Source organism: Trachemys scripta, chromosome 3 (assembly GCF_013100865.1).
Source record: "Trachemys scripta elegans isolate TJP31775 chromosome 3, CAS_Tse_1.0, whole genome shotgun sequence".
In the NCBI taxonomy this organism is placed as follows: Eukaryota; Metazoa; Chordata; order Testudines; family Emydidae; genus Trachemys; species Trachemys scripta.
This window is the reverse complement of record NC_048300.1, coordinates 54,056,175-54,074,056: the sequence shown is the minus strand read 5'-3', so window position 1 is coordinate 54,074,056 and position 17,882 is coordinate 54,056,175. Positions and strand designations below refer to the sequence as shown.

General features: G+C 44.7%; 1 protein-coding gene across 2 annotated transcripts in view; it reads right to left on the bottom strand.

The window, feature by feature from the left end:
- ALK (ALK receptor tyrosine kinase) overlaps nucleotides 1-17,882 on the bottom strand; it is a 111,917-nt gene that overhangs the window by 16,455 nt on the left and 77,580 nt on the right. For both annotated transcript variants that reach the window (XM_034764760.1, XM_034764759.1), the window contains 3 exons: nucleotides 13,661-13,751; nucleotides 9,714-9,778; nucleotides 8,560-8,689 (listed from right to left, as the gene is read on the bottom strand). In XM_034764760.1, coding sequence (XP_034620651.1) covers nucleotides 8,560-8,689; nucleotides 9,714-9,778; nucleotides 13,661-13,751 — 286 coding nt within the window. The remainder of the gene's footprint in view (nucleotides 1-8,559; nucleotides 8,690-9,713; nucleotides 9,779-13,660; nucleotides 13,752-17,882) is intronic.

Sequence of the window (17,882 nt, the reverse complement as noted above, 5' to 3'; positions counted from 1 at the left end):
ATGAAGCAGCTCATCTGCATCGCACCTATTAAAGAGCAGCATCTTTTAACGCTGTATACCCCACCCACTGATACACACACCGGTACTGGTTCATCAGTGCCTAGGACTCTAAACGCCCCCCTCCCTTCATGATGAAAGGTACTAGGTCCTGGTATGCTGCTCCCTGCCACCTTCCAGCCTGAGTCATAATGGACTTTAGACTTCAACCAGCTGACTAGGATTAGAACCAGCTCCTAGCTTCCCTGCAGTTTGCAGCATGCACAACTGAACAGGAAACAGCGAGCACTGGCTGCTACAAGCGAGGTCTTAGTCTGGCTGAAAGGGTTGGGTACTCTAAGCCCTAAGGTACCCTAGTCTAATGAAGAGAGCACCAAAGAACTGCAAAGCACCCTGCGTTATATGTTGTCTGAGCAGGGGCTTACCTGCACAGCATCACACACACACACACAGCTAAGCAAAAAGGACAGTGTAGACCAGGGCCGGCTCCAGGCACCAGCTTAACAAGCAGGTGCTTGGGGCAGCCAAGGGAGAGGGGCGGCACCTGCGGCAATTCGTGGGCGGCAGGTCCCTCACTCCCTCTAGGAGCGAAGGACCTGCCGTTGAACTGCCGCCGCCGCTCGCGGCTTTTTTTTTTCTTTTCCTTTTCCAATTGCCGCCGCCGATCGCGATCGCGGCTTTTTTTTTTTTTTTTGCTTGGGGCGGCAGAAATGCTGGAGCCGGCCCTGGTGTAGACACATCTATCCTGCCCGTGTTTTACTATACACACGGTTTGTTTAACATGCACAGGGATTACTGAAGTGCCCTAATACATAGGAGAAGAGGGCTGGGCTTTCATTTATTTATTTGTGCATAGTGTTGTTCCCCGAAGCCTTACTTTTTGATGGAGACTCTCTTTTAGTCTCACTCTGCTGACTACTGAGTGATTCACCGGCATTGAACATATGGCTAAAACGATCAACAAAAGGGTGATGGTGTCTTTTCTTAGGGGGCTGAGCAGGGTTTACAGCTGTTTGTAGCTTTTCCTCCCCAAAGGAGAGGAAGAAACCAGCTGGAAACTAGCTCACGATCAGCCTTTCGAGCGAGAGGTGCATTGGAAGTGCTAAAGCGACATCTTCCGTCCCACCCCTCCCCTTTAGGTCCAACCTCTGGAAAGGTGAAGGTGACCGCAAAACAAACTCTGTCTATTGTTCAGTATAATCACTACTCTGCACAACAAGCTGCAGGATACAAAGGAGGGGAAATTACTGCTTATCTTCCAAAGCCATCCTCTGATTGCTTTGCCAGGTGAGAAAAGGATCAAACAGATAGGGGTTTTGAACTCCACAGAAAGGAGAATTTTGCAATGTTCTCAGTATGTTCCTGGCATTTGAGCAGCTAAGTACCGCCCAAATCTATTGTGTTTATCTCACTGCTCAGAAGGAGGGAAGTACAGCCCCTAAACAGACACTGTTCTTCGTTAGAGGTGGGACAGAACAAAAGCCCTGAGTCCATAAATCCCTGAAATTTGGGAGAGTTTGGATCTGAACTTTCTGGCTTGGGCTCACCTCTGATCTTGATAACCCTCAGCTAGGATAAATTGGTAAAGCTCCACAGAAGTCACTGGATTTATTCTTATTTATTATAGGCTACTTGTCACCAGCTGAGGATTTGGCCTATGGGTATAAATGTTACATTTCTTGTTTAGAGTCCAATGGAATGTTTCTTTTGTTCAGCCCAGTTGAAGGTTTCTTTTATTGTATGTGGTACCTTGATGCGATGGTGACAGGCAAATTGTAAATGATAACAATAAGGGAAGGACAGGGAAGGTAGGAAAAAGAGGTGAAGAATGGAGAGAAAGAGTGAGGAGGAAAGGCAAGAAGGGAGAGACAAAAGGGTAGTTATGCAGTAGGCAGTAAAGCATTACCACTGTACCTGCCAACGCTGATTTCTCTTTGTACTTAATTTTCCCTAAGAAGCTAAACTCCTTTTTCTCAATAAAGGTCCGTCAGTGTGTTTTGAAAAAAACATCATTGTCTGGCTGGGCATGACACGGTCTGTGAGACTAGAAATCTGCGTGATCAAAGGGAAAGTCACTTTGCTACAGCCTGCCCTCTGAGGGCTGGACTACACTGAAAAATCACACCCTGAGAGATATAGTTCAGAGAACCTACGCCCTGGTGTAGATAGTGCTAGGTCTATGGAAGAATTCTTCTGTTGACCTAGCTCCTGCCTCTTGGGGAGGTGGATTAACTACAGCAATGGGAGAACCCCTGCAGTCGCTGTAGTGAGTGTCTACATTGAAGTGCTGCAGCCGTGCCGCTGCAGCCTTTAAGTGTAGACATAGCCTCAGATTGTCTACCTTGAACTTCAGTTTGGGGTCACGGGGAGCAGGATTGAGTAGATACAAGCTGCATAGATGCAGGCCAGAGTAGTTGTACGCAGGATCAGTCATACTCCAGCATATGGGAAGGAGCCCACCAGCCAAATAAGTGAGCATCCATATTTCCAGCCCAATATTCCCAACTTTACCACGATAACTGTTAACCATTTGAGCACAGCACACTGCCCATGTCTGATATCTCACCAATGACCGCAATCCCTGGCTTTGTACTTCCCGAGCCAGCAGACGCAGGGTGAACAAAGGAGGCAGCATTCTCAGACCCGGAAGGTGCCTCCAGTCACCCGAAAGCCACTCTGACAGCTAAAGAACGAGCTGCAGTGGGACTCTTGCCTGGCAGTCCTCAAACAGGATGGTGTCAGTGATACATGGCCCCAAAGATGAGGATGGATTCAAAGTAGAGCTGGAACATTTGGATCCAAATCTGAACTTGCACAAAGTTTAGGGATGTTCAGAACTGGGGTTCTGGTTCAGCCCAAGCCACCAAGTTCAAGTCAGTGTTTGAGCCTCCTCTTTCTCACAGTTTGGTGGGGGGTGAGATGCAGTATTAGTGGAGTATCTCTAGTTCAGGTCCAAAAATGGGGGATATGGGAGCTCCTCAAGTTGCCAGCTGGGCTACCCTCTCAAAACAATAGTCCCCTACATAATATCTGATGTTGTTATTCCTGAACCACCTAATGGAGCCCAGGAAGGGCAGAAGGAAGGTCAAGAAGAGATTGGGAAGGAAGGAAAGGGGTAAAGGGAGAAGTAAGAAGGAAAGAATACTTGTTGCATAGAGCACAGGCACAATGAAGCTTTCCACATTCCCTCATTTGTGTGTGCATCTCTCTTAACTCTCTGTGTTCGCCACTAGCTGTTAGAGAGGCTGAGCAGAGCAGCCGCTGGCATGGGGAGATGAAAGCACTGACACATGGGGTGGTACTTACAAACCGCAGCAGCGCAAAGAAAAGACAAAACCCTCAGATCAAGCAATGTCAGTGATTTCATTCTATGAAGATAAAGGGCCTTTTATCATCAAAAGTGTCTGGTTTATTTTCTTGTAAGAAATAGGTCAAAATGCCTGCAGTTCACGATGAATGTCCTTGGTGCTTCTCTACTAGGGCCCAAGGGATTGCTGTCTTGGCTTCTCTCTCTCATTTAATGAGCTAAAACAAGGACTACATTGTGGAGCGATGGTGTGCCCGGCCAAACACCATTCCTGTTTCATCTGACAGACGGCACCTCCGGCAGCACTGCTTGCCCTGGTGTTAGGGCTGTGGATCTGTACCGACTCAGTGGGAAGACGCCACCGGCTGCACCACTAATGCTATTTCCCGTGGCACCATATCAAGAGCAAAGCCCAAGTTATAAAGTCTAAGGCTACGTCCTCACTATGGGGGGGGAGGGTGTCGATTTAAGATACACAAATTCAGCTACGCGAATAGCATAGCTGAATTCAATGTATCGGAGCCGACTTACCCTGCTGTAAGGACGGCGGCAAATCGACCTCCACGGCTCCCCTGTTGATGGCGCTTACTCCTACCTCCGCTGGTGGAGTAAAAGCGTCGATTCAGGGATCGATTGTCGCGTCCCGACGAGACGCGATAATTCGATCCCCGAGAGATCGATTTCTACCCGCCGATTCAGGCGGGTAGTGTAAACCTGCCCTTAGATATCAGGCATTGGCGTTGAACTACCCCTGTGCTCAGCTCTGCTTTCAGTCCAGTGCTCCAGTGTGGGCTCATCTCTAGTCAGACGCTGCTTCATTGTGATGTCTGACAGGACCACAACACATGGTGTGCAAAGAACCGAACTCGATTCTATTCTAGAAATTGTCTGTCCAGCTGCGTATTTCATACCCCCACAGTCTGGGTGTTCGGCCCCATAGTGTGGTCAGCAGAGACTTTCATGAATGCTTAATCCAGGCCATGGCTTAGGGAGACCCTGTGAAGTGAGATTAAGCAGCATAGGTTGTTTTTAGTCAGTCTGGAAGCTAGAGCACCAGGTAGAACTACAGAGTCTGTTTGTGTCCAACAGCCTCAATAAAGAACCTCCTTTGTATGCAATAGAAGCCAACTCCTCTCTCTTCTCTACTGCTAGGGTACTACAGGATCCAGAGTTTTGCTCTGGGCTCAAAGAAAGATACAGTGAGTTGCATCTTACGCGGGGGTTAAGTTCTAAAGTCAGTGCGTAAGGCGAAAATCGCATATAGTCAAAATTACCCTTGAAAATCCCTTAAATCGCTCATAAAGCACAGTATACTGTACATGGTTTTGTGTATACAACCCTGTACAGTAATATGTATAAATGTATAATGTATACAGTAATGTACAGTATATAATAAAGAGTACATATGCAAAATATACTTTTACAGTACTGTATTTTTAATTACAGGCGGTAATTACAGGGGGTCGTCAGGGCTTGATGTCGATCCAGGAAACGGAGGTGACAGAGAGCTTGGGTGACGGAGAGCGAGTCATAGACCAAGTGGCTGGCTCTGGTTCAGCTTGAGAAGTTGATTGCGTAGGCTCATTTGCTGCTGGCTGTTTTTCCTTGAAAAACATGGTGATCGGCAACTGTCGCTGTTGTCTCTTGAGCTGCTCAAACATTTCTTGATACGGTCTCAAATCGTCCGTAATACTACTTGTGATTTTGAGACTTCGTTCCATAGAGGGATCGTATTCAGAAATTAAATCATTCAAGTGTTTCGCCGCTTGGAACACTTCAGCAAATTTATGAAGATTCCAACTTGCTGGCTCTTCCTGTTCGTCATCATCATCTTTGTCTTCTGTAGGCGATTTTAGCAGTTCCTCTAACTCTTCGTTAGTCAATGTTTCTCTATGGCTCTCAATTAATTCTTCAATTTCTTCCTCAAGGATGTCGACGAAGCCATCACTACCCACTTGCCTGGCCACCTGAACAATGCGTTTCACTTCTTTGTCAATGGTCGGGAAACCCTTAAAATTATTCACACATTCTTTCCATAGGTTTCGCCCATATGCATTGACTGTTTCAGGCTTGATTGCATCCATTGCCTGTTTAATATAAGTGATGCAATCAGCAATGTTGAAGGACTTCCAACACTCCATCACATTAAGATTGGGATCAGCATCCATGGTTCTATGTATCCATGAGAATGTAAGCCTCGGGTACGTGGCCTTGAAACAGCGAATCACACCTTGGTTGAGAGGTTGGAGGATGGAGGTGGTATTGGGGGGGAGAAAGATGACTTCAACGTCATTATGTGCAAACTGGAGTGCCGCAGGGTGGCCAGGAGCATTGTCTACAATCAGCAACACTTTAAAGTCAAGTCCTTTCTCTTCGAGGTACCGCTTGACCTCCGGAATGAAACACTTGTGGAACCAATCCAGAAATAATGCTGCTGTCACCCAAGCCTTTTTATTTGATTGCCAGAACACAGGGAGGGGATAGTTGTTCTTGCCTTTTAGGGCACAGGGATTTGCAGCCCTGTAGAGCAAGCTCGGCTTTATTAAATGCCCAGCTGCATTGCCACAAAACAACACAGTCACACGGTCTTTAGCTGCTTTGAAGCCAGGGGCTTGTCTTTCTGATTTCGAAATGTAAGTGCGGTTGGGCATTTTTTCCAGAAAAGCCCAGTCTCATCAGTATTAAAAACTTGTTCCGGAAGATAGCCCTTTTCTTCTATGATTTTCTTTAATTGTTTGGGATAGGCTTTTGCTGCCTCTTCACCAGTAGTCTGCACGTTTTTGAGGTTGAAGCGGTTCCTAAAACTGTTAAGCCAACCTTGGCTGGCTTTGAATTCCTTCTCATCAGAAGGCTGTCCCTCTTTGGCAGGAGGTTTGAACAGCGTGTAGAGGTTAACAGCCTTTTCTCGCAACGTGTTGCCATCGATAGGCACACGTTTACAGTTCATGTCTTCCAGCCATAAGTTTAATGCCTTTTCGGTCTTCACTAAAGTCTTATCATGCACCTGGCTCGTCACCTTAGCAGTTATTGAAGCACTTGATGCCACGGCTTGATGAATTTCTCTCTCTCGAAACTTGATGGCACGGATGCTAGATTCGTTGCGGCCATATTTACGTGCCAACACAGCCAGTTTTCCCTCCAGCGTTGGAACAGATCGCCATTTCTTTGGTTGAGCACCAGATGAAGTAGTTGTCTTGCGTTTAGGGGCCATGTTGTACGAAAAATACGCATCTTTAAACACTAGAATCACACTCAGCGCGGTGAGATGCTCACACTATGAGAGGCACATGGGAACTGAGACCGGCTGAGGGAACAGAAGATTCACGTCTCCCATCTCACGATCACTCCGGGGTATATGCTCATTGGGTGGAATCGCCCCCACTATTTACAGGTATCTTGTTTTTCTTTTTTTTGCCGAGCGCGTATAGTTGAATTTGCATAAGTTAAATGTGCATATGATACGACTCGCCTGTCCAGACAATCTGACAAGTTTGGCTCTGGTGCTAAGCTTCCCCAAAATCTAGACCTTTTCTGATTCAGTGGCTTGACTGGACTCTAATCTATTTTGCTTAGCATCAGTAAACTTTGGCAGGGACCGCCCATTTCCCAGGACTTTCTAGTTATGGTTATACAGCATGTTCTGGTTTCACTGGGAAAGGCTCTAAGAACACAGGACATTCCAAATAGCATAGCAGGTTCTCGAACCCAATTCAAGGAATGAGTCTCCTCTTGTTTACATCAGTTTTATGCTGGTGAGACTCCACAGATTGAAATGAAGCTACTCTTGATTTACATCAGTGCAAACAAATCAGCTCCAGCTCACCAATGTCTTCTTTTTGGAGTGAGTGCAGGTGCAGGCATACATTTCTCAGCACAGTTTAATCCCCTCCTTTTCCAGAAAGGGGCTGATGGCTCTGGGACTTATTCATACTCTTTCATCTGAACTGTCTTTAGTTCTTTTTTTGCTATTGTTACCAATGGGCTGACAAAGACCTCCAGATTTTATGGATGCCAGGATTTTAGAAACCGTTGCCACAGACAATGAAAAAGCCACACCATTTTTAAAAGGGGTAAACACCGAGGAAAGCTCACAAGTGAAACCACCGACTCTTTCCACATCAGCCACTGAACTCTGCTTAAATTTATCAGCTCATTGGGGCAGGACCACCTTTTTGTTCTGTGTTTATATGGCACGCAGAACAATGGGGTCCTGGTCCATGACTGGGGCTCCTAGGTGCTACTGCAATTCAAATAAATAAAATAACAAGAGCTTGCAGTCCCTACCAAGCACTATTTGAACTAGGGATCTAGCAATGAAAGGCTCTGCTCCCTTAACGAACTCTTTATACAAGAGGTGGTGTGGAATTTTTAGTGGTGTGGAATTATTAGCAAGATTATCTGGTGGACACCTCACCTCCCATTTGCTGTCACATTGTAGCCTTGTGGCAATCGCGGACATGGCAAAGTGCCATTGGGGAAGGATTTATGTGATTTAAGGGGCTCTGTGATAAATGTTACATAGTTAAAAAAAAAAAAGGTAAATCACACACTCTGCTTTTCTTCTCCCCTTCTCATCTGATCTGTTCCTCTTCCTCTCCCTCCTCCACTGGAGATGCTGCTCCTTCACCAACTGGCCCATCTCCCCGGTCCCATGGGTATAGTATCTGGCTACCTTGTGTCCCCCTCTGCCTACATGTTCCTCTTCTGGAGTTGTCTGGCAGCTTCAGACCCACTGGTGGCTCAGGTTCCTGACTTAGGGGTGGCTTCTCTTCCTCCTCCTTTTACAGAGCAGTGGACTTTATCAAAGGCAGCCAGACTGGCTCCTCCTCCTAGTCTTTGGAGAGCCTGGAGACCTGTAGAAGCAGCTGGAAACTAGGAGAAGGATCCAGCACCATGTGACCAGCCAGCTCTCTGCAGGCCACCAGCAAGTGCTCTGTGGATTGATTACACATGTCTCTGAAATACAGTTTGGGAACTGCTGCTCTAAAGCATCAGGGTCTCTCAGAAAATAAACAGGTTCTAATTATGTGGATTCAGCATGTTATTAGGGTAAAATTACTGGAGGCCATTCCCAATTATTAATCAGTCAGTGGTGTGAGTGTGCTTTAGTTTAGCTATTTGTAATGCTTGGCGCGCTCTGAGGAGAGGAGCCAGGAAGAACACCTGTGTGGTTAAACAAGGAAGAAATGGCAAAGAGAGTAAGGCACAGGCTGCACAGCTAGTGGGGAAAGATAATTCCCCCCATCCCACCTTACCGGTCGAGGCCGTGTCTCCCTCAGGAAGGATTTCAGGTCCCCTCCAGCCATAAGCTCCAGCAGGATGAAGCGTGGCAGCGCCTGCAAGCTGACCCCAATACAGCGCACGATGTTCTGGTGGTTGAACTTGCTGCAGAGAGAGCGAGACTAAACTGAAGGGCAGCTTTGAACCAAAAGGCACCTTGATGTGGAAAGTCAACCTGCCCTACCACAGAGAAGTTGTTTTTCCAGAGGAAACAACGCATCTGAAGGGGTGCTGAGCCAGTCAAATGCAGGTATGGTCTGTGATGCTACCAAGTCTAAGGTTGGTAGATCTAATTAGCAACACTACTACTTTGGAGACATTGGCCACAGTTCTCAGTTAGTTTGTCTCTGTGCTTGGAACCGGAATGGAGGATGGGGCTTTCTGCTCCCTTTGCACTCCCTATATTAAGTGTCTGGCACAGCCTATGGGCCCCGGGAAGCAGAGAACAGCCACAATTCACTGTGCTCTGGACATGCGCCCTCCTCACCCACATCTTCTACCTCCCCTCTGACTTCCCTATGCGTGGGATTGGGAGTAGGGTTGCTCCAGCAGCAATACACAGACATTGGAGTCAGTTATGCAGCGGGTATTACCCTGGGTCCCAATGCCACCGCTTTCAATGCCCATTTGTGTCTCCAGTTCTTAGTGGAATGGAAAATTGGCTGCCTGGGATCTGTGACTCTGCCACCTGCACTGTGTGATCTTGGGAGGGCAAATTACTTAATGCCAACATTGTCAAAACTGTCCACTAACTTTGAATGCCCAACCTAAGACAAACAGGGCTGGATCGTCTCATGTGCTGAGCTCCAGGTGAATGGGGGAGGTAATTATGTTTGAAAACTAGGGCCTCAGTGTTCCAGGTTGGGCACCCAGACCTTAAAGCATCTAAATTCAATGGACCGTTTTAAGAACATTGGCATCAACCTTTCTGAACCTCAGTTTCACCATCTGATTTTTAAAAAAGAGAGAATAGTGCCCACCTGCCATTGTCAAGCACTTTGATATCTTTGGGTGAAAAGTGCAATATGATGTATTCAACATCATCTCACAGAGCGCTTTTCATCTTGTAGGACCCGTGCTTTGCCATGCATAGCCTACATAAGCCCTTGGTTACCTTTTATTAACACACCTGATAATAAGAGCTTCCATGAGGAAATCCAGCTCATCTTGCTCTGAACACATCTCTGGCAATGTCTGGAAAAGACCGGACAAGAAGGGAGAGAGAGGTTTTAGTCTCATGATTGTAGAATCCCAGAACAAACACAGTCTGCAGCGATCCCCTTCTCTCCACAAGAAACTCTCACACCAAGCTAACTAACATGCCATTTTCAGACTGGGTTGTGAAGCCCTGTTGGCAGGCACGGGGGATTTGCCATCAGATCAGAACATTGGTCCATCAAGCCCAGAACCCTCCTTCTGGCAGTGGCCTATAGCCAGATACTTCAGATGAAGAAGAAACACCCCATAATGCAAACAGTGAACTGCACAATGTTGTATATTGGGGATTCTATCATGTTGAGTGTGATATAATGCCTAGACAGATTCTTTCCCGACCATTACAATCAGCTATTGCTCTACTGGAAATCTGCATCTGATGCTAGTCACCTCAATTTCAAGGATGACGTCAACAATCATAGTTTGTACTAACGGGTTTTTGCGTGACTCCTCAGACCAATTTGGGAAGAACAACATTTACCAGACTGGTCGCAGAGACATTTGCCTAGTTGTGCTGATTGAGCTGCTTGCTGTTTTCGTGCTTGGCACTATGCTTCCAGCTACTCAACATGATTCTTTCCCAAATTGTGACCACCCACCCTTACAGCTGTGGCACCATGCAAAGTGATCAACTGCCAGTTGCTCAAAAGGTTGAGTCGGAAATGTTTGTTTTGGGGCAGATTTTGTTTGAGGGGGTCTTTGAAACGTTTCATCTGCCCCCCATGCTTACAATTGCTGGAGCTTAATTGGGAATATGCAACGTCTCAGTCATACGAATTACATGGCCAGTCCATCTAAGTGGGTGCTTGAGATGAAATGAGCTCAATACCAACCGAACAAGTTTTTGCCAGGAATTCCATATCAGAAACCCAGTCCTGTCATCTGATGCCCAGCAATCATCATCGGTGTCATAAATGGAAACTGTCTAGATTTTTATGTGCCATTTATAACAGGTCCATGTTTTGTACCCACAGAGCAAAGTTTTGAGGACAACAGCATTATAGACTTTGATTTTTGTCTGTAGTCAGATTCCACGTTGCTTCCAGATTTGGTGCTGGAGGTAATCATATGCAGCATTGGCTTTCTTAATTCATGTATCAACTTTCTGGTCAATTGTCGCTTCATTGTCCAATGTGCTAACAAGATAAGTAAACTGTTTGATGGCTTGGAGTGTGGCACCTTTCAAGATCATTGATGGGTCTTGGTAAGGTTGTTAAGGAGCTGACTAGTACATAACCTTGCTTTTCGTTCGCTGACAGTGAGGCCAAAATTACGAGCCACCACAGCAAAGTGGTTTGTAAGATCTTGTAGAGTTGCTTCAGAGTGTGCCATCAAGGCACAATCATTGGCATACAGCAGTTCCTGCCCCAGTGCATCTATCAGCTTGGTGTTCACACGTAAACAGGAAAGATGGAAGAGCTTATCAGTGCAGAAGCATATTAACATGCCATTTCAAGACCCACAAAGGACTTTCTGTAACATCGCAGCAAAGAATAGACCAAAAAGGCTAGGAATGAGGACACATCCTTGCTTTACCTTGTTGGTGATTGGAAATGGATCTGGTACATCACCATCAATATTAACTTCTTCAGCCATGCCTTCATGGAATTGCTGAGTGATGTTAATAAATTTGTCTGGACATCCAAATTTAGCAGGCAATTTCCAGATGGCAGTGCAGTTGAACATGTTGAATGCTTTAATTAGATCAAGAAACATGATGTACAAAGGTTGGTGTTGTTTGTGACATTTTTTCTGTAATTGTTGAATGAGGAAAATCATGTCCACAGTGCTCCTTTAAGCACAAAAAGCCACACTAACTCAGATAGAACATTGTCAATGATTGGGTCAGGAGTTAGTTCAGAAGGATCCATGCAAGAATCTTGCTGGTCACAGACAGCAAAGAGATACCACAGTAGCTACCACAGTCATTCTTTGAGTCTTCATGCCTATAGACAGTGACGATGTTGGCATCTTTCAGTTATTGCGATATGAAGCCAGACATGTAACAAAGATTCAAAAATCCTGTCAATGAGAAGATTTCCTCCATGCTTGAAAACTTCAGTTGGAATGGCATTAGGATAAGGAGATTTGTTATTTTTCATTACTTCAACAGCTTTCAACGCCTTGGCACGTATGGGTGGACTGGCAAATGCATTAGATGTGGACAATTTGTGGACATTATCCAGTGATTCATGAGAAACAGTAGAAAAATGATTAAGCAGTTCACTAAAACGTTCATGCCACTGTTGGTAGATAGCACTGCGACCTGTGATGAGAGAGTCACCATCAGCACTTGTTAGTGGCGTCAAGGCAGATTGGGTAGGACTGTACACAGCTTTGACCGCTTCACAGAAACCTTTGGAGTCATGTTTATCTGCTAGGGTGCGTAGTTCGTCTGCTTTACAGTCAAACACATATTTTGCATTTGGCGGAGTTTGCGCTGGAGTGTGCTGCAAGCTGCCTCATATCTGGCCTTTTTCGACTCAGAGAGTGGGTCAGCTATGAGAATGGCATGCGCTTGTCGCTTGACATCAAGGACATTTGATATTTCAGGGTCATTGTTGTCACACCACTCTGAATGATGGCATTTCGTATTTCCAGTGCAATCCAGAACAGTGTTACAGATCGTGTCACACAGGGATACTCATTCGGCAGATATGTCATCACTGATCATTGGAAGAGTTTCTAAGAGAGTAGTTAGAGATTCTTTTATATGGTCTAACACCCTCGCACACTAACGGGCATATCAACCCAATGGACAGGAATGCTACTGTCCAGTAGTGACCCCTTTGGTTGTGCGAAGCATGGTATTGGCTGGGATTGAAGGGGAGGCTTGCTCAGCCGTTTCAAGATGAGAAGATGATGGCTCTGAAGCAGGGACTTGATGATCAGGATAGTTCAGAGGGTAGAGGGAGGGGGATGTAGTGGGGCTCCTCAGGGTTCCCCCAAAGGTGTAAATGAACCCCCAAGGAAAGAAGGGAAGAGAGAAAGGATATACATGTCTCTTATTGTGCATATGGTCCTTTCTGTTGAGCTGCACTATAATGGAGCAGACATGGAAGTGCATGCCACCTCCATAGATCAGCACTGCTGCGCATCGGTTACACATAGCAGAGGGCATCATGCTGCAGAACTGAAACAATGAGCTGCCTTCTCAAACCGAGAGGATGCAAGTCACCACCGTTCATTAGTGGCTTTTTATAAATTGTAACAGCCGAACGATTACTGGGCTCTAGTATGCCCGTGGCTGGAGCTCATCATTACCAGCTATGTGTTAGCTTCACTTACAGCAATGTCAGATATCACACAGAACATGGTCGGATGGTAATAGATGCAAGCTGACCGCTTGGAAATAAAGTTCTCTGTAATGCAATTTCTCTTTTAGATAAGGCTGAGTCAGCTGGATTAATTTCTCAGAGATTCTGAAAATAAACAATCTTGTTGATGGACATGATGCCTGGAGCACCAGAAGAGACCATGGGAGCCTGGCTAGTGGTCGGGCAGGGGATTGTGAATGATGCAACATGGCCCATGGCAAAGCCAGGGCACTGGACTAGGGAGTCAGTAGATCATGTACAACAGGCACAGTGATACCTACTGTCCTTTGTAAAGGGCTTTGAGATCTATGGATGAAAAGCGCTATGTAAATAGGTGGTATTACTCTGCCCAAGTGACCCCAGGGAAATCATCTCACCTGTTTTGTGCCTCAGTGTCCCTAACTGCAAAACAGGGACAATTCATACCTATCTTCCAGAGGTGTTGTGAGGCTTAATTTATCAATGTTTTTATAATGCTTTGAGACCCCTGGATGAAAGATGCCCAAAGTATTACTACTGTGATTATTCATATATCGTCACTTACCTTCACAGCCACCTGCAAGGGACTGGGGTCACTGGGGATCCCCACCACCTGACCTTCATATACTTCGCCAAAGGCTCCATGGCCCAAACCCCTGGATAAACCAGAAAAGATAAGGAGGTTTTAATGCAGAGCATGCACACTGTAATGTTCTGATCACAGGAAACAGAACATGGGTATAGCTTCTATGACAGTAAAATATGAAGAACTGAACCTTCAGTCTTGGCCATGCAATTGGTAACACTCTGCACAGCCATTTGTGGGAGCATGGTTTGAGTTCCAATCTCGATTTTGTCTATCTTTGACCTACAGTGTAAAAAGTGCTAGGGGAGGTGGCCCTTACAAGTAACAGCTTGTGGCTCCTTAATGTATAATAACCCATTTCTGAGTCACTGATAACTCAGAGGAAAGTGATCTTGAATGCTTATGGATCAATGTCCTAACAGATAAAGCACAAGATGGGGTACTAGTAAGTGTCTGCTACTGAGCATCAAATCACACTAGGGAACAAGATGACGGGCTTCTTATATACCCATCTGTAGTGTGTAGGAAAAAAGCTACATGATCACGGGAGATTTCAATGTGAGCGACATATGTTGGAGGAATTCTTTATTAGACCTTGTCTTAACAGATAAAGAAGAACTGATCACAACATTAAACATTAATGGTAGCTTAGGTACAAGTGATCATGACTTGATCACATTTATAATGCATAAGCAGAATAAAGTCCAGACTAGTAATTATATATATATATACACACACACACACGTGTATATATCATCTAGGTGTGTGTGTGTGTGTGTGTGTGTGTGCGCGTGCTCACACACGCTGTAATAGGATCAGTTTCACAAAGCTGAAAAGAATGATGAATCAAACTAGCTGGGAGGAAGAATTTAAACAGAAAAACATGAATTATAATAAAGAACACCTTACACTAGATGCCAAAACAGCCAAAATCCATAATCGAGGAAGAAAGCTGTGCTGGTTAAAAAACTGGTTTAGAAAGGAAGTGAATGTAGCTATAAAAAATAAATATAATATATATCATTACAAATGGAACAAGGGGGAAGTTGATAGTAATGAATATACATCTGAAGTTAGAAATTATAGAAAATTGATAAGGGAAGCCAAGGGACACAAGGTGAAATCTGTGGCCAGCAGAGTTAAGGACAATAAGGATTTTTAAAAAAATATTAGGAATAAAAAGAATCCTGACCATGGTATTGGTCCATTACTAGATGGAAATGGGAGAATTACCAATAATAATGCAGAAAAGGCAGAAGTGTTCAATAAATATTTCTGTTCTGTATTTGGAGAAAAACAGACGATATAGTCTCATCATATAGTGATGATAACCCTCTTTCCATTCCACTAGTGTCTGAGAAGATCATTGAACAGAAGCTACTAAAGTAGAATATTTTAAAGTCAGCAGCTCTGGATAACCTGCATCCAAGAGTTTTAAAAGAGTCAGCTGAAGAACTTCCTGGACCATTAACATTGATTTTCAATAAGTCTTGGAGCACTGGGGAAGTTCCGGAAGACTGGAAGAAAGCTAATGTTGCACCAGTTTTTAAAAAGGGCCAAGAGGATAGGTCTGTCAGCCTGACATCGATCCTGGAGCGGCTGATGTGGGACTCGATTAATAAAGAATTAAAAAATTAAAGGAGGGTAATGTAATTAATGCAAATCAACATTGGTTTATGGAAAATAGATCCTGTCCAACTCACTTGATATCCCCTTTTTTTTTTATGAGATTACAAATTTGGTTGATAAAGGTAATAATTCTGATGTAATATACTTAGACTTCTGTGAAGTGTTTGACTTGGTACCGCACAACATTTTGATCAAAAATTAGAATGATGTAAAATTAACATGGCATACATTAAAGGGATTAAACACTGGTTAACTGACAGGTCTCAAAATATAAATGTAAAAGGGACATCATAATTGAATGGGTGTGTTTCCAGTGGGCTACCACAGGGCTGGGTCTTTGGCCCTATGCTATTTAACATTTTTATCAAGAACCTGGAATTAAAAATAAAATCATCACTGATAAAGTTTGCAGATGACACAAAAATTGGGGGAGTGGTAGATGATGAAGAGGACAGGTCACTGATTCAGAGCAATCCAGATCAGTTGGGAAACTGGGCGCGAGCGAACAATATGCATTTTAACATGGCTATACAGTATGTAAATGTGCACATCTATGAACAAAGAACGTAGGCCATATTTACAGGATGGGGAACTCTATTCTGGGAAGCAGTGACTCTGAAAACGACTTAGGGGGTCATGGTGGATAATCAGCTGAACACAAACTGCCAGTGTCACACTGTGGCCAAAAGAGCTAATACAATACTGGGATGCATAAATAGGGAAATCTCAAGAGGTTATTTTACCTCTGTATTTGGGACTGGTGCAACCGCTACTGGAATAGTGTCCCCGGTTCTGGTGCCCACAGTTCAAGAAGAATGTTGATAAATTTGAGAGGATTCAGAGCAGAACCACGAGACTAATTAAAGGGTTATAAGACAGGTTTTCTAGTGATAGACTCAGAGAGCTCTCTCAAACAAAGAGAAAGTTAAGGATTGACTTGATTACAGTCTATAAGTAACTACATGGGGAACAAATATTCAATACTGGGGCTCTTTAGTCTAGCAGAGAAAGGTATAACATGATTCAATGGGTGGAAGTTGAAGCTAAACAAATTCAGTCTGGAAATAAGGTGTACATTTTTGAGAGTGAGGGTAATTAACCATTGGAACAAGTTACCAAGGCTCGTCTCCATCACCGACAATTTTTAAACCAAGCTGGGATGTTTTTCTGACAGCTCTGCTCTAGGAATTACTTTGGGGGCAGTTCTATGGCTTGCACTATACAGGAGGTCAGACTAGATGACCACAATAGTCCCTTCTGGCCTTGGAAACTACGAACTATGCCCGATGAAGCCAGTGTACTGGAGTTAAAGTGTTGGCACAGTCGTACATAGCACACAGCATTGTCCTCTTACACTAGTACAAGAACAGTGTTTAATTTTAGTCTACTTGCTGTGTAACTCAAAAGTGAGCTAAAAACGATGGGCCTATCATGGATACACTTTTCATTTGATAGCCGTACTCTAAATCTGCTAACAACTCCTCATACAATTATACATCTCACTTAAAGAAAGCATCAAGCGAGAGGCTGTGTAGTATAGTGTGCTATGTAAGTGCTAAAAATGTTTACTGTAGATGTTAACATATTATGAAGAAGTTTGAGGTTTAATTATGAAACAAGATAGAGAAAAAAGCAAATAAATAAATCGTACATCCCACTAATGCGCATTTTCTCCATTGTGCTCATTAGAGAAGTTTTGTGTCACTGCTTATTCTGGTTTTCAATTAATGAAAGTTAAAGCACTAAGTGCAACAGCCAGCACATCACATGGGCATTATGGGCTCAGGTACACAATACACCACCACCGTGGTGAATGTAGCGGAGATGGAAGCTGCTGGACTGACAGCGCTGGAATCCCCTCTTCAACCACTGAGGGGTTCAGCTTTGGCAGGGGCAGTGCAAGCCCTCCCCCTGATACTCCTCTTCCTCAACTCTGACATGGAGGGGGCTTTCTAGGGGTTCTCTCATGCAGCGAGATGCCGAGTCATTCGTATGAACCAGGCCCGGACTGATGGCCAGATCGAATGGCTGCTGGGTGGTCTGCGTTCCATTGAGCTGGCTGCCTCATTCCAGTTCTAAATGGCACCTCTGTGGACAGTCTCAGCAGATCACAGAGAGTGAACTCCCCAGATCATGGTCCCTCCTAGAGAAGGTTAAGGTACATGCCTTGTGGGTGAGGGTGGAGGAAGCTTGTGCTATTGTTGTCCACGCTGTACCTGTTCTGTAGATACAGTTCAATTTAGAGTGGCTTTACTCCTTGCCAGGATAAAGAATGTTACATTCTCTGACTGTCAGGCCTCAGTCCTGGCAGCTAACCCACACTGCAGAGTCAAATTGCCTGTGGCCTGACTGCAGCTATCAATTAGTCCCAATAAGTGTCAGCCTGAAACATTGTTCTCTGCAGCACTAACCCATCCTTTGTAAAATGGGGATATAAAACAGAGCTGTTACAGCTCATAAACCTATCCCTCCTCCCCAATCAATTCCCAGCTGTTTCCTTTACCCTCGGTGGTAAAGGCATTTGGCAGCACACATTGCATTGGGAAGTCCTAATTTCTGATCAATGAGGTAT